At 46.1% G+C, this 17,441-nt stretch overlaps 1 protein-coding gene across 30 annotated transcripts in view; it reads left to right on the top strand.

Annotated features, from left to right (window-relative positions):
* The window catches only part of PEAK1 (pseudopodium enriched atypical kinase 1), a 297,886-nt gene that overhangs the window by 266,100 nt on the left and 14,345 nt on the right, over positions 1–17,441 (top strand). For all 30 annotated transcript variants that reach the window (XM_072628676.1, XM_072628669.1, XM_072628653.1 and 27 more), the window contains one exon: positions 6,352–7,097. In XM_072628676.1, the coding sequence (XP_072484777.1) occupies positions 6,352–7,097 (746 nt within the window). The remainder of the gene's footprint in view (positions 1–6,351; positions 7,098–17,441) is intronic.

Raw genomic sequence — 17,441 nt, 5'->3', positions numbered from 1 at the left:
TAATGGGACAGATTCCAAGCTGAATGAGGAGCTATTCACAGCTCAATATCAACTTGTGATGATGTCTCCAGTGGAATGTCCAGGGGTTTGTGGTTGGTGCTCTGCTCTTTAATATTCAATCAGGCACAGATGGCATGTTTATCAAATGTGCAAATCACAGAGCTAGAAAACAGACTTGGATTACTAAGTCAGGATTCAAAAATGTCTTTTTTAAAATCATGATAAAAAAGTTCACCTGAAAAGTCTCTGAGTAGACAGACTCGTCCAGAAATGATCATGCAGTTTCAGGCTGCACCAGGAAAGGCAGGATGTTTGAGGGAGGCAGACTCACCTAAAGTGGTTGGGTTATTTCAAGGTGCCACCTTTTAGGAAGGCTACTGCTAAACTTGAAAGCAACCACAATTGTGAAGGTGCTTAAAGGTGGCACCATTTGTTGATGGGTTAAAAGAAGTACACATGTTTAGCCTGGAAAAGAGAATACTTCAGGAGCTTTGAAAAGCCATCACATGGAAGAAACATGAGAGTGAAAGGCAAATAACCATTTCAGAATAGCATCTCATATGTAAAAGTTAAGAGAGATTATAAACAATATCACTTCTTCAAACGGAAGCATTGGAGCGTGATAGCAGTTTAAAGAAAGCTTGCTTAGAGCTAAGGAAGATCATTCTATAAGTAACAAACCTGATACAATTCAAGACAGTAGAACCACCCTGTCTGGTATTCCAGCTCCACATGTGTTTCTAAAGAAAGTAGAGACTGCATCAAGAGAACAAGGAGAGGATAAGTCATTGGATTAGACCACTCCAACGTAGCCATGATAGAGGCAAAGCCACTCTTTGTGAGGCTGTTGAGGGATTCATGATTCATAAGGTGTCTGAAGGAGAGGAAGAAACCAAAGACAGGGAAAAACACTCAGCTTTATTAATACACACACAAAGAGGCAACAAGAACATCAGCATCTACCAACTTATGTGCATGAAGTTGTTCCAATAATTATCCACACATGCAGTGGCCATATCCTCTCCAAGGATATGAGATGGGAACAGGCGGGCTTTTATCAATGATGTTCCATAATAAACTACATCTTATGCTGTCAAAAAAATGGATGGATATGCCACCATGTTTACCATTGATTGATTTAAAGCATAATAACTATTGATTTGTTAGATCAAAACACCACGTTTTAGGGTTATCTGAATTTTTCTCCAACAGGGTCAAAGGAGTTTAATTTTGGAGCTGGAAGGGACTTTAGAAGAGATACTTGAGTCTGACCCTCTCATTTTATAGATGAGGAAACTAATTCGCAGAGCTGTTCAGTGCCACACAACTTACAGAATTGGAACTCAACTCTTCCTAACTCTGAATCCAGTACACTATGTTCACTATTGGCCCATAGAGAGATCAAACCCACAACTTTGACATCATTGCCACACTCTAGCCACCTAAGTTAACTGGCTCATCTATACATTCAAATTATTCAAGATTCCTTTATCCAATGAATTCATCAGATCCATGCAGGAAATGCCTGAGGCTTTTCTATATTCCTTGTGCTCTCACTTAACAAGTGGGACTTAATAAGTGAGTTATTGTCATGGCTTAGCTATCAGAATCCACTTCCCAGAGGGTAAACAACTTGATTTCCAAAAGTGATTACTTCCTTATTCTACATTTCTTTTGTGTTAAAGTTTTTATAGACTCGAAGAACCCCTCATTTCTCTTCCACCCCACCCTTTGAGGAGGAGTTTCAAGTTTCATCTGCCACTCAAAGCTTTGGGGAGATGGGGCTGGGAATGTAGGGGAGGAGGCACAAGGTGAGAGGAAGGGATGGTAATAAAGGAGCCGCTGCCATCCGAAATGATTCCTTTAAAAGACAAGATCTGCAGCATAGTGTAGCCTTTCTCTTCAAAGAGACACAAAAATGGAGTATTCCATATTGCACAAGACCTATTGAAAGCTTGAATTTGGGGGCTGGCCCCAGAGGCATGAAAGGAATGTGCAGAGTTAAGAGTTTAAAATAAAAACAGCTCCAATGTGAAGCTTTTAAAACGTTGATCCAAATGGTTGGAATTCAGTTGGAAGTACTAACCTTTCTTAGGGGAAAAATTCTTGGAGACCCAGAGAACTCCTTGACCCAGTTGCATGGGCAGTAGACTTGGGATGTGGCTTTATTTGGAGCGAAAAAAGTTGCCTCCTCCCACAGTTCCAGCTCTGATTGAGCCCCAGGTCTGCTCCCTGGGGTTGCTCACTGCTGCCTGAGAAGCAAGGAAGCTGGCATTTATTTCCGCCCTTGTTCTGGGCTGGTCCCTTTGGCTGCACAGAGCAGCAGTGCTGACTCTTGGTCAAGAAGAATTCTGTTCATGTTGTGGGCCCCAAGCAGGCTGCCAACATTCTATCATCTTGCCTAACGGCCTGGGTCTCAAACCGGAAGGGGCCTTAGCTATGTATCCTCTTGTGTGGTGATTGTCCACCTCTTCATGTGTAAAGACCCCCTTTTAGACATCAGAAAACCACTCATCTCTACATGATTATTATCCATTGATTGAGTATGATAACTCTTCAATGATTTTATATTCTGGTGACAATCACAATAGCATCTTTGATGTGTTGGAGAAACACCCAGGACCGAGAGTGCGTGCAAGTCCCTGCTGAGAGTGAGGCCCAGGCTGGTGGATCACCTAAGCTTGAGAGTTCTGAGGTGTCTGTGCTAAGTCTGGCTTCCATGAGCCCCCTTGATGGGGGTACCTCCAAGACAGGGATCCCTAAGGAGAGGTGTGAACTGGCCCAGGTTGGAAAAGCATTGAGTTAAAGCTTCTGTGCCTCAGTATTGACACTAAAACATGACTGGCCACTGCACATCTGGCCTGGGCAGGAGAGGAAGAGCTAGTCTGAACAAAAAAGATAAAAAGGAAGAACAGTGATAAATGGGAGAATCCTATTATTTTACTCAAACTGCAGAAGGCATTTTGCTTTTTTATGAGTTCACAGATACCTTGCAGTAACTCTGGTCCTCCAGAGGTCCACAGATATTTCAGTAACCTCATTTCACAGATGGGGAAACTGAGGCAAGGATATGAAATGGCCCACCTCAAAACTCACAGAGAGGATGTAGCCAAGCCTGGATTTATACTTGAAGCCAGACCCTTTCATTGGTACCTTCCAGAGAAAGGAGTCATTTTGTCAGCAATTGGGGAGTATTGATGTTCGGGAAGAAGCCGAGCTCTTCTTCTCCAAGCATAAAAGGCAATCAGAAAAGCCCTTTTTCAGATTGCCAAAAATTCCCTCAAACTGTAAAATGTCAGATCTAGAAGGACCACAGAGGTCAAAGACAGAGAGCCCAGGATCCCACAGTCAGTGTCAGAGTCAAAAAAGAGCCCCTGGCTCTCTTCTGACGCTTTCTTCAGTCAACCTCTCTGCTGCTCATCACTCCCCTGCCTGCCCAGAGTCACTAGACATTAAGGAATGAAGAATGTTTTTGTCTCACTGGGAATAACCTGTGCTCCTCTCATCTCTCAGAAGCCAAGAAAATGTGGAAGGCCTGTGGGTCAGGTGGAAAGATCAGATCTCTCCTCCACTGGGGGGGTTCCAGGAAGCAGCCTCTGTGATTTTGTAAGTGCCATTCACCCTCCTCCCATTCCTGACCGCAGAGCTGCTACCACATCCCTGGCCATGCCACAAGCCCTCCCAGCAAGGGTGGGAGAGGGTGGGACCATTTGGAAGAGACATTCCTATTAGGTGAGTGCCTGCTCAGTCAGCTGTGATGTGCTTCCTTACAGCCCACACCGTTTTAATGACAGTTCACTTCCAGCCCTAAAGAATCATCTATAATAGAGCTCCCTATATTCTCAAAAATATTATTGCATTTCAGTGGAGGAATGGGAGATCTTTAGGTTCCCTGTATATGTTGTAATCATTTACAAAGCCCTTTGAGGTGAGTGTTTTGCGGTGAAATGGAATGTATTATTATAATTGCCAGCAGAGTTTGTACAGATGTCTGCCCTTGATTCAAGGGTGCACCATGTTGTGTTGGTGTTTTTCTTTCTTTTTTTTTTTTTTTTTTTTTAGTCCCTCATCACTTCTGTTTATTAGTTCACTCTTTGGGAACTATTCACTGAGTCTGTGGGACTATTAGGAGTAGCTTTGTGCCTCTGGATTCATTACATGATGTCTATAACAACTGTCTGACCTCAGGAGCCCCCTTTGCCCTTCCCAGCCCCAGCCAATGAATCTGGAGGCTGCCAGCCGATGGGAGTGTATTATTCCAGGCAGAAACCTTGGTCTATGTGGGGACCATGTATGTTCTCTAGTTGGGGTGGATGGAAATGGATTAAAGCGTCCTGCCCAAGAGACATGAATGAACCTTATAGGTATGAATGCCAGTATCTTAAAGTCATTTCTCAAAACTCATAATTTATTTACCCCAAACAACAAAAATGTGTTAAATGATATTAAATCCCACCCTTGGAACAGCAATTTAGTGTGACTCCCACAATCTCCTCCTACCCCATCATCATGGAATGCTGGAGCTGGATCCAGAGCCACTGTGCCTGGCACATGTTGCTGATCAGTTGTCTGACTCTTTGTGACCCCCATTTGGGGTTTTCTCGGCAGAGATACTGGAGGAGTTGGCTGTTTCCTTCTCCAGACTATTTTTACAAATGAGGAAACTGAGGCCATCAGGGTTAAGTGACTTGCCCAGGGTCCGACAGCTAATAAGTGATTGAGATCAGATTTGAACTCAGGTCTTCCTGACTCCAGGCCCCTAGCTGCCCCACACCTGGCACATAGTACTATATGTTATGTAAGTATTTATTCCCTTCCCCAAAGGGGTCCGTAGACTGTGCCATTGCTTTTGGAGGAACAAACATGATGATGTAGAGATCTTATAGCCGTAGGACCATAGGATTTAAATTCTTGCAGATCATCTGTTGTAACCCAAAGACCAGGTGACTTCCTTATGGTCACCCAGGCATTCCAAAGGTAAGAGTCCTACATGACTGCTGCATGGCTTCAGGATGTGGTGCTCTTTCCACAGCCTACCTGGGAAGAGCCACCTCCAACCAAATGCCTCAGGCTATTTGGCATGCACATGTATGTGCACATGGCCTCTTGTGTTTATAGTGCGTCACACACACGCACACAGACACACACACACACACATACATTCCGCCTCTACCTCTGTTTTTGCAGTGGAAGAGAACCATGTTGGTGCTCTTGCATCCACAACTTGGGAAGGTCTAAAATTTCAGGTAAAACATCCCAGCTGTTCAGGGACTGCTGTTGCCCAGGTGACTCCAGTCTTCCTCCCACCTTTACTTCACTCTCCTCTGTTGCAGGGTCCTAGACCCAAAGTGCTGGCAGGAGCCAGCTTCGTCCCCAATCCCTCAGCCCTTCTCCTTTCAGCTCCAGATCTGCCTGTGGATGCCTCGACACCTCCTAGACAGCTCAGATCCAACATGCCTAGAGCTGAGCTCCTCCCCCTCCCCTACCTGCCCATCCTTCTCCATCTGGCATCATCATTCATTCCATCTCCTGTATTTGTAACCTAGAAATTATCTTAGGTTTCTGTTCCCTGAAGCTCTCCTAACCACTCATTTAGGAAGGTGTCTCTTCCACTTCCAAAACCTGCCTCCAGTCAATCCCCTTCCTGACTCCCACTGTTGCCTCCATGTATTAGGTTCAGTAACCTTTTTACAAATCTCCACTCCCTCGTCCTCGGTCCGTCCTTCTGATCCCCACTCCTCTGACCCATGACCTTCAGGGCACCCTAGTCAAGGTCAGACTCTCTTGCTGATGTGTAAAGCCTTCTATAGTCTCATACCACTCTCCCTTCCTAGCCCTTGTCTCATATCACTCCCATCCACACTCTGTGCTTCAGCCAGACTGGCCTAATGTCTACACCCTTGTCCTAATCTGCTCTGTGCTTCAGGGGGCCCTGAATGCCCTCCCTTCTCCTTTTTGCCTGATGAATTCCTGTCCCAACCTTTAAGCTGAGCCCATCTAAATTTTAGCAGTCTAGATTAAAAGCGCCTGAAGTCAGGGCCATACTTTCTCTAAATGTTTTGCCAGTCACATGCCTTCACCTAGAAGAGGCGCTGAATACATCTTTGTATTTATCATCTCAGAGATCACAAAGCGAGTGGCATGTACAACTGGCATGTAACTGTTAGTATGTCCAGCTAGAGTTGGTCACATAGAGTTCTCCTGCCTTGACCAAGTTCCTGTCATCCCAGCTGAATGTGGAGTTCTGGTTTCCAGTTCCCAGGACCCTCGAATTCCTTTCCCCCTTAGATATGGAAGTGACAAGAAGGAGGCACCAGTTTTTAAAGCCATGTTTGTCTTCTTTTCACACAGGGCAATCCAGAGCCACCATGATCCCTCCCAAACACCCTCGACAGCCAAAGGGGGCTGTGGACGATGCCATTGCTTTTGGGGGAACCACAGAGCAGGAAGTGACCCGCCCCTCCCAAGCCACACCACCCCCCCTGCCAAAGAAAACGATCCTGCGAGCCAACACAGAGCCTCTTTCCAAAGATCTGTACAAGTCCCTGGAGAACAGTCTGTGTCTTCTGACCAACCCCACCTATGATATGGAGGCCCACTGGGACGCCAGCAGTGGCGGCTCCTCCCTCAGCTATGAGCTCAAGGGCCTCGGCAATGAGTCCTGCGATTCGCTGGACAGGCCTGTGCCCAAAGACCGACGTGCCAGCGCCACGGCCCATAGCGTCTCTAGCTTGAACACCCTGGGCACACGAGAGCGGTTCTGCACCAGCACCGAGTCTCTGACGGGGCGGCGAGTGACTCAGGGCAGGCTGGGCAAGAGCACCCAGAAGCCCCAGAGAACAGCGCTCTACCGAGGCATCGAGAATCGGGATGAGGTGATGGGGAAAATACGAAGTTTGCACAGTGATGCCCTGAAGAAGCTGGCTCTCAAATGTGAAGACCTCTTCATGGCGGGGCAGAAAGACCAACTCCGTTTTGGGGTGGACAGCTGGTCCGACTTCCGGCTGACCAGTGACAGGCCGTGTTGTGAAGCTGGCGATGCTGTCTACTACCCAGCCTCCTATGCCAAAGACCCGTTCAGCAGCTATGCTGTTAAGGTAAGAAGGCCGCAGAGTCTGGCTCTTAGGCTGGCTGTCCTACCTAGCTCATACATGTGCTCCCCCAGCAGTGCTACTCACATGTCCACATGCATCATGGAACCTTGCTAAGAGCCTGCTACCCCTGATGTAAAATAGCAGCAGCTCAAGTGCTTTTGAGGTTTGCAAAGCACTCACAGCCTAGAGGCAGGGGCCCTGATGATGCCCATTTTGCAAATGAGGAAAATGAGACTGATGGTCACACAACTAGTAAGTTTCTGAGGCAGGATTTGAACTCACCTCCCCAAAGCCAGTTCTGGATCTGTCTCCTCTATGTCACAGTGATTAAATGATTAAACAATTGAGTATTGGTTCAGTGTCTGTGACTGGGCACTGTGGATACAAGGAGCTTACATTCTAGGAGGGAGAAAACAAGTGCATATGAATATAAAATGAATAAGTACAAATATAGACAAAATAATGAAATGCAAGGAGGTGTGGGAGGGAACTAGTAGCAGCTGAATCAAAAAAGGCTTCATGCAGAAGATATCACTTGAGCTGCATCTTAAATGAAGAGGACTCTTTAAATTGAAGGTGAGGAGGGAGGTTACTCCAGGTATGGGACACAGCCAAAGCAAAGGCCTAGAGACAGGAGATGGAGGGTGCTGCATGTGGATCAGGGACAAGGCCAGGTTGGAGAAGTGGGTGGGGACCAAGCAGGAGCTTATATTTGCCTTTAAGGCACAGATAGCCACAGGGGTTGCTTGATAGAGGAGTTACATGGTCAGATCTATTTCAGTAAAATTACTTGAGAAACTGTGTTGTAGGAAGGACCTAGTGGAGGCAAGTGGGCCAATGGACAGTGTTACAATAATCTGCAGAAGAGGTGATGAGGCCCTGAACAAAGCTATGTGAGGGAGGAGACAGGCCTGAGGGAGAGAGATGTAGGAAAGAAGAGCAGTGCCAACCTTGGGCATCTCTGGGGAGAATGGCGAGAGTGGGGGGAACCTGCCGCGGTGTTGCCCTGGGAGACAGGCAGGGATGCCCTCCATGGAGGGAAAGAAGGAGAGCATCTGCAGAGGAAAGAGGATTAAACCCAGAAAGAGAATTTGAAGGAAAAGGGGTCCTGGAATTTAACCTTGGAGAATACCTCCCCACTAGAGGCTGTGATGGTCAGCTAGCCAAGAGGCAAGGCAAGAAGCCCAGAGAGTCAGGCTTGAGTGTCCAGGAGGTTGAGGCCTGAGAAGATAGCCCCCTTTGTACCTGCACTTGATGCTGATGGTCAGAAAAGGCCTGATTACAAGGGGCTGAGGAGTCAGTGAGAGCAAAGGAAATGGAGGCAGCAAGTGCAGACAGAATTTTCAGGGAATTTGCCTGGGAAAGGGAGAAGAGACATAGGACGGTGGTTTTAGTGGAAGGTGGGTTTGGGGTTTTTTTTAACGATGGGGAAACCTGAGTCTGTTTGAAAGCAGCCGATTGGCAGAGCAAGGTTAGAGGATGCGGTCTGTCTGCCAGAGCAGCCGAGCAGCCATGGGGTCCAAGGTTCGTCTTTTTCTTAGGCAGTGTTTGCTCTCTATTGATGCCTGGACTCCTCTGCTCTTCTCTGTTACAGATGAGGAAACTGAGGCAATTGTAGAAAAGACATGTCTTATTGTTGCTAAATTATCTCCCCTCCGAGCTTCCTTAATAGTCTGTCCGCTGTGTGATATAGTGCATAGCAAAGCACAAAGCTGAGATTGGGGAGCCCTGGTTCCAGTGTCTTCATGTCTGTCAGGTTGACTTTGAATAAGTCCCTTCACTTCTCTGGCCCTTACTTTGATTGCTGTCCCAGGAGGACTTGATTCAGTTGAGCACATTCAATAAGCACATATTAAACAGACTCCGTGCTGACCTTCTGGTATGATGCATATGAGTTTCCTGTCTTCCCAGACCAACTTGCAGGCAGGGGACTGTAATGGACAAACCCAGACTTAGAATTGGCCCTGGATCCAAGCCAAGTCCCTGCCACTCCCAGGATGTGTTGTTTGGCCAGAACCTCAGCTTTACCATCAGTAAAATGGAGCTCATGTTGCTTGCTCTGCCAGCCTCTTTGGGTGGTGATGGGGATTAAACAATTCATTTAAAAGTCGACTGAAAATTATAACCACTGCCTGTGTGAAAGAGCTTCAAAACCTCTCCAGTCTGGGTCTGTGACTCCTCGTGGCGGGGCACCTCCTGTACCCCCCAGCTCCCCATAGAAGATGTGATCAGTGTGTACTGCCCAGCTGCCGCTCTTCATTCTAGATGATGTGGCTTTTTTTAAGAAGATGCATATTTTAAATACCAAGAAATTCTGCTCTATGTTATCCTACAGCATTCCAAAGCCTCATTGTAGCATAAGGGGTGACCCTGGGTTCTTGAAGGTCAGCTGGGTGGGAGGCACACTTTGGGAACCCACCAAGCAGGAGAGGACCAGCCTCCCTAAGGGCAGGGAAAGGTCAGCTGCCAAGTGATGAATTTGTTGGCCACAAAATCTCCTAAAGTGTTTCCCTGATAAATGGTGGTTGGGAGGCAGTGGAGGGGGGATCAGAGGGAGGCTGAAGACAAGCAGCATAAATGCAAGACTGCCAATTCCATTATCCCTTTTCATTAATTCAGTTCCTTAGCTCCAGAATGATTAACATAGCTAGATGATTGTTACATCTGAATCTGGTGTAGAAAGGACATATGCTATACTAAGAACCTTTAATGTGTGCTGTGAATAATCATATTACCTGTCAAGGTAGTACAGATGTTGGTACCAGAGTCTCTTAGGTCCATTCTCTGCAGTTTTCACACCAAGACCTTTTTGTAATCAAGTGATACCATAGAATGTCAGTTCCAGGAAGGTCCTCAGAGGGGATCTAATCTGATCCCTACCTCCTTCTTCCTCCCCACCCCCCACCTCCTTCTACAGATGAGGAAGGTGTCCAGGAGGTGAAGGCAATGACACGGCCAGTTAGCATCAGACCCAAGACTTGTTCCTTGGTCTACAGACTCCCAGGCCTCTGGATTTTCTGTTATGCCATGTGTTTTCATGGTTAAATGAGACAGTGTTTATAAAATACTTTGAAAACCTTAAAGCCCCTAGAAATACCAGTTATTATTTAACACACACATTAAGCCAAAAAGCAGACTGCAGGGAGAGACTGCTTCTCTGTGGATAATGGAACATATTGCTAAGAGGAGGCATTTAAGGTAATGTGACACCAAAATGCTGCCCCATCTATGCACAGAGTGATGGGGGCCATCCATCCCACACCTTTCCTGTTACAAGATCACAAATGGAATATGGGAGCCTATTTCAAGGAGGTCCTTGAACTGTCTGTTCTCTCAAAACAATTGAGAAATAGGACTTGGATAACATTATGTATTATTGCCTGGCAATCTTGTCTCATTACCAAATCAATGGTCTGGTATTGATTTTTTACTTGTAATGATGCAAAAGTAATCTACAAAGAACAGGTGGCAGGTTGTTATAGAATGTGAGTTACCAGCAGGTTTGGGGAAGGACGTGTTACTTAAATGCTTAGTGTAACTCTCTTTGATGACGGTGCCTCTGGGCCTTTTCAGAATCACAGGATGAATTACACAACTCTGGAAAAATATTAGAAAGGCAGCATCACGTAGTGTGGTAGAGGGATGGCCTTGAGAGGCGGGAGTGCTTGGATTCCCATCCCACCCGTGGCATTTACTGACAATGTGACCACAGACAAGTCCCTTGGACGTCACAGGTACATCCCTACGACCATCAAGTCGTAGATGTGTGGTGATCTGCACTGGGAGAGGGAATTCCTACACAAGTCCTGCTGAAGCAAAGGAATGTTGAAAGTAGCCAACGGAGCCCTGAAGTCGATCAGAAAAGACCACCCTGGCCAGCTCACCCTGAGAGCTGGTGATAAGATGGGCCCAAGCTTTTGCCACTGTGAGGATTACAGAAGATCATGTGCTTTCCTTACAACAGCTAATGAGCCAGAGCAAGAATCATTTCCCCATTTTACTGATAAACTGGGATGGGAGAGCAAAAGTCACTTCCTGTGGGCTCCAAGAGGAAGAGGCAGCCAGGCCAACATTTGATTCCAGCTCATCTGCCGGCCCTGGTGTGCCACAGATGCCTGGTGGGCGGGACTTCGACTCAGAGGATCAGTGACCTTTAAAGTGTCATAAAGACAGGTCTGTGTTAGACTTCTGGAACCTGAGTTATGACCCGAGGGTATTTCCCATAAAATGCACAACTGAGGCAGTGCCTGAACTAAGAACTTTGCTTCCTGGCCTAAACTGCTCAGAGAAATTAATGCCTTTTAAGAGAAGGAATTCTATGCCTGGACTCGTAGGTCTTTCTGCTGCATGTTGATTGCATTTTAATCTTCAGGTTTCACGTTGGGTTTTGATTATTTCAGTGCCAATGTTCCCCTTCACAGCATTACCTCACCCAGTGGTGCTTTGCTGTAGTCATGACCACGCTCCCCTCACAGCCAGAGAGCAAAGCACAGACTCCTTAAAGGCAGCTATACCCCAGGGCCTGGCTCATAGGAAGGGCTTCATGTATTTCTCTGCCATAGTTGCACATTGTGTAGAATCTATTTTTCACACTTGTTGTACTAGAACCTTTTAGCTGTAGGAAACCTTTGAGATGATCTAGTTCTGCCTCCTTGTACGGGTGAGGACACCCACCCACCCAGAGTCCCATAGGTGATCAGCAGCAGAGCCCAGGGTCAAGCCAGGGATCTCTGGCTCCAGAGCCAGGATTCCCTCTCCCACTTCGGAGCTTTTCTTCCTCCTGATGTCAAGGAAGAAAAAGTTATGTATTTGAAGTATCGAATGAAAGCTACAAAATATTGACAGTCTCAAAGAATCATAAATATTTAAGTTGCCAGAAAATCTGAACATTATCCTCATCCAGTCTCCTCACTCCCAAATCAAGTGTTCTTTCCATTCAATTTCACTTAACCTTCCACCAGTGGCCAAATTCAGTATTGTGTTCCTAGTGAACTGATTTTGTCTAAATGTACAAAGGGCAGCTTGCCTTAAGGACCATTTCTGTGGCAGAACAGCATTAGCTATGGTGTGTCTGAAGTGATGGGAGATGGGCTATTTGCAGATTAATGGGCATAGCCACAATGGAGCAAAGGTTTTCACTATCTTCCATGTTATACTTGTGAAATTGATTTTTTGAACCCAAACATAAAATTTACATCTCCCTGACCTTGGTGGCCTCTGTTGTAAAAGTGGCTAAGCCATCTATGTATTTATCCAAGTCATTGATAAAAAATTCAGACAACATAAGGTCAAGGCCACAGTCATGGGTCACTCCACTGGAAACCTCCTTCCAAGTTGATATGGAGCTGTTAAGAATGACTTCTTTGTGAGTCCAGCCATTCAGCCAACTCTAGAGCCATCCTAACTGAATATTAGACATTGACATAGGTCCCTTTTGGAAGGCTTTCATGAAGAGTAGATGGTTGTTTATATAACCATCAGTGATGAGTCCATCACTGGGCAGCCTGGTTGACTGGGTGGTGCATGAAGCAGGCTGGAAGGTGGCATGGGCTCCAGGTGGAACTTGTATTCCTCCATTGAGAAGGGATTTTGTTTTTGGCATTTAAGCTTATTCACTGACGTTAATGGAGTAGATCAAAATAGGTCAGACATTGGAGTGGCAAGAGAAGTATCAAACAGGCTGTAAAAGTCTTTCCACCACTTTAGACCTTAGTTTCTCCACCTGTCAGATAAAGGGAAACCTCTCCTCTCTTTTCCAGCCCTGCATTATATGAATCAGGGATTGATTCTTGGCTTTTGTGGCTACTGATCACTTTTCATTTGTTACATGTATGTATGCATGCATGTACAGGAGTCCATACAAGATACAGCACTACAAATACTTCACGTAAAATCAACCCCTTCCCATTCCCAAACCACTTGATTGTTTTAAAATGGTTCTTATTTCAGCTAATGAATTAGACCTTTGACTGGAGAAACCAAGACACAACATCTGCAGGCCCCAAAATGGCGTCGTCCTCAGTCTAGCCTTTGCTAGTTGTTCCTGTTGGCAAGTCATTTTCTAGTATTAGGATCCCAAGTCAAATCTTGAAGGGACTTTTAGTCTTGTAGTTTAGCCCCCTCATTATACAAATGAGGAGACCAAGGCCTCCAGTGTGTAAATGCCCTGTCCAAGGTCACACAGTGAGTAAACAGCAGAGCCAAGATTTAAAACAAAGGCTCTGACTCTGAATTCTCCCGTCTTTGGACCACACAGACCAGACCTCTCTGAACCAGCACCTCTGGTAAGAACAGGCCTTTCCCCCAGCAAGGAACTGAGTAACTTGGTGCACTCCCACAGCTGACCTGGCTCTGGGCCTGCCAGGAAATCTGAACGAAAGTACTTTCAGAGGAACATAGCAAATGCAATCTAATAATGATACAGCTAATCACATATGTCAGTTAATTGCCATTCTGACAGTCTGAAGTCCACAAAGCAGAATCTCGCCTCAGCTACATCCTGCTGAGTCCTTTAGAGTGAGGTTCTGGACAGACAGATGCACCTGTTATTACAGGACAATGACTTCTCAGCTTTGACCTGGCTAAAAGTCTGACACAATCCAGGTGAACTGTGGAGACCAGCATCTTCTCCACCTTGGCAGGCTGCAGAGGCCCAGCTTATCTTATTCCTGAGGATGCTGAGAAAGCAAGACACTAGCTGAAAAAGTATTAGAAAGAAACCACTGTGACTGGCCGGGATTTCGAGCTAGTTCAGATTAGAGACACAGATAATTAATTATTGGCTTACTGACATGGAAGGAACTGAGGATTCCGATTTTTTAATTTAACATAAGAAATCTCCACACTAAAACTACCAACAGTGATGAATCAGCAGAACTTCCCTCCTCTCCCACTCCAAATGGTACATGTCTTCAGTGTGTGCTTAGTGCACATCTTGGTGCTCAGTAGCCACCTCATTTCAGGGTCAAACACATTCCAGAGTGCCCAACAGGCTTGAGCCTTGAGTGCGTTTAATAAGACAACCTTCTAGCTGCTCACATTGCTCACAAAAGTAGAAGCTTCCAGGAAGCAGAAGGAGGTATCACCTTTCACTTCATGCAAGGTCCCATATGTAGTCTCTTCTCCCAAGGAACATCAAAGAAAGTGGTTTCTAATCGTGACTCTTGCCAGGTTCTAAAACCACTTTGTCCCTTGGTTTTCCCAATCTGTACAGCAGAGACAAAAATTCCCCTTACACTCAACCATTCTGCCATTTGACTTAGGAATGTAAGGGTTTCCTTTAGGTTCCAATATATAGTAGAGAGAATCCTAAAGATGTAAGATACACATAAAATGAAATAGCAAAGTTCTATGTAGTTACATTCATTAAATTTCTCTTCTAGGCTGTGGGATGGATTTCTTGAGAATGGACATATAAGAATTAAAATTCTAAAGTATGTGTCCCTCCCCAAACCTCCTAGCCCATCCTCACTGAAGAGAATGCTTCAAAGTTTAGACCCAGATATATAGATCGAGCATTTAATCCATTCTTCTTTTAGTCACAGTAGGACCAAGTGTCTGTCTCCCAGGCCCATGGCATCACAGACTCGTCAAGACAGAAGGGACTTTGAAGCCAAGCTCCCTGGCTCCCAGCCTCTTTTTAGCAAGGAAGTTGTATGTGTGACTGGCCAAGGTTAGACCAATGCTGCAGTGACAGAGCTAAGATTCAGGTTCCATTTGCTACTTCCTGCTCTAATTCTCTTTATTCAGCACCATGGTTTTCTCTCTCAATCTCCTTCCCACATCCAAATGATCCATAATGTGCTGTATTATCCTAGTTTTTACAGTAAAATCTGTGCTCTGGGCTGTCCCTTTGTAAATTTGGGTCTATAAGCTTACTACTCTAGAAGCTCCCAGGTTCTGTTCCTGCAGTTTCCCTAAATCATAGGATCATCGGATTGAAAGCCAGAGAGGCCTATTGATGGAAATGTTGCATAATTGCACATGTATAACATATCAAACTGCATACTGTCTCCAGGAAGGAGGGATAGAATTTGGAAATCAAAACTTTGAATGAAAATGTTAAAAAATTTTTAAAAAAACGAACAAAAGGGCCTGTTGAGAGGAAACTGTGACCCAAAGAGGAGAGGTGACGTGCCTGAAGCTACCCAGCAAAAAGACAGTGGAAAGCCAGGCCTCTTGGCACAGACCCAGCATTGGTGGAGCACTCATTGTGGGCTGGTGTACTGTGCCAGGCTCCAGGAGATCCCTGGGGCCAGGGAGGACTCTGGATACCCTGAGGTGGGGCTGTCATTGCTTTGGGGTCTACAGATTTTCCTTGGACGCCATCACATTTCTGGCTGCGCTTTTGGGTAATTCAGCAGGCACGCCAGGTGGACAATGTGGGAGTGTGGTCTGCAATGTTTCTCATTTTCAACCCTCAGCAGTTCATTCCCCACAATCTCCCTGTCACGAAGACTCACTGAGGCCCTGGAGAAGGCACAAACTGAGGCAGAAAGGAGATGCCCCACCAGCAGAGAGGGAGTCGGCTGAAGGCCTCCTCAGCTGCTGGGCCTCCTGGGAAAGTAGAAGCTAATGCAGAACGTTTTTGCAGTCTGACAGCACCTCACAATTGGATTCTCACAATTGAGAAAGAATGGTGAAGTCATGTGCAGCAGGCGCAGCTCAGTCTGCAGAGGTGGCCAGGCCCCCATGGGCTAAGAGCAGACTCTTGGGCTTGCTCAGGTAGGGAAGCACATCACGCAGCCACCTTACTCCCTGCCATTGGCATGTACCCTTCTATCCTCTCCGACGTCTTTCAGGTTCTTGAAGACTGATCATATTCCACTGTCTGAGGTCACTTTACACGTGGCCTGTGGCCAAACATCCTCTCAGGCTATTGTCCTGGCTTACAAATGACCTTCCTCCAGGGCCACTTCTTGAGTTTTATATGGGAAGCAGGGAGGGCACACTCCACCCCCGTGGGGCAGATGGGTCAGCAGGACTCACAGCAGAAGAGAGAGGAGGCTGGACTTGGGTTCATACCCCAGCTCTGACACTAACCAGCTGTGCCCTCTATCCTGAGCAAGTCACAGACTCTTCTGGTTCCCTGCTCCCAGGGATGTATCAGGAAAAGTGCTTTGTAAACCTGAAAGGCCATAGGTGAACAAGCTCTTACCACTGTTCGACTCTCACTGTGCTTTTGAGCAGCTTAGAGACTTCACAAAGTATGAATCAACTCTCTACTGATTTTTACTTGATGATTAAGACCGAGAAAACAAAGCTTCTCCACAGCCAACACCCCACCATCCATCTGTGGAGTCGTGGGTTACAACAAATGGAGAAGTTTTGAATGCTGTGGATAAATTCACTTACCTTGGCAGTGTACTTTCTGGGGATGTACACATAGATGGTGAGATTGACACATGCTAGCTCAGTGTTCGAGAGGCTCTGAAGGAAAGTATTGGAGAGAAGAGATCAGAGTGACTACCAAACTGAAGGTCTACAGAGCCATTGTGCTGACCTCATTTTTGTATGCCTGTGAAACCTGAACAGTCTACTAGCAACATGCCAGAAAACTGAATCTCTTCCATTGGAACTGTCTTAGGAAGATTCTGAGGATCACCTGGCAGGATAAGGTAGTGGACACTGAGGTTCTTTCTCAGGCTATACTGCCAAATGTTCAGACTCTACTTCAGAGAGCCCAACTCTGATGGGACAGTCACATTGTTCAAATGCCAAATGTATGTTTGCCTGAAAAACTATTTTACAGAGAATTCACACAAGGCAAGCACTCATGCAGGGATCAGAAGGAGCGATACAAGGACACTCTCAGGGTCTCTCTGAAGAACTGTGGAGTTGATTGTGAAACATGGGAGACGCTGGCACAGGACATCCCAACATGGCATGTCCAAATCAAAGAAGGCACTGTGAGCAAAAAAGAATTACAGTAGCTCAAAAGAAATGTGAGATGCACAAATTTAGAGCCATCACCACTCCAGATGTTCACATGAACTATTTGTGCCCAAACTGTGGTAGAACCTTCCAAGCTTTTGTTGGTCTGATCAGCCACAGCCGGACCCCAACACAGTGATGTCATATGGGCCTTCTTCCAGCACCACAGACAACAGCCAGCCAAGGACTTCACAGCTGTAGACTCACACATACACAGACATGCAGCAACATTCACGTATGCTTGAGCACTCACTCCCATCTTTGAAAATCTCCATATGTAGGCTTGGGTTATTCTTATAAAAAGCAGCAACTTCAGTTTGCCCAGAAGGCAAGCAGAGCAGCTGCCATGGGCCACACAGGAACAAGCCCTACACCAAAGTGAACAATATCCTTGAAACTTTTCAGAGAGACACC

The sequence above is a fragment of the Notamacropus eugenii genome, chromosome 1, assembly GCF_028372415.1.
Source record: "Notamacropus eugenii isolate mMacEug1 chromosome 1, mMacEug1.pri_v2, whole genome shotgun sequence".
NCBI lineage: Eukaryota > Metazoa > Chordata > Mammalia > Diprotodontia > Macropodidae > Notamacropus > Notamacropus eugenii.
Note: the sequence above shows the minus strand (reverse complement) of the source record. Positions and strands in the feature narration are given on the sequence as shown.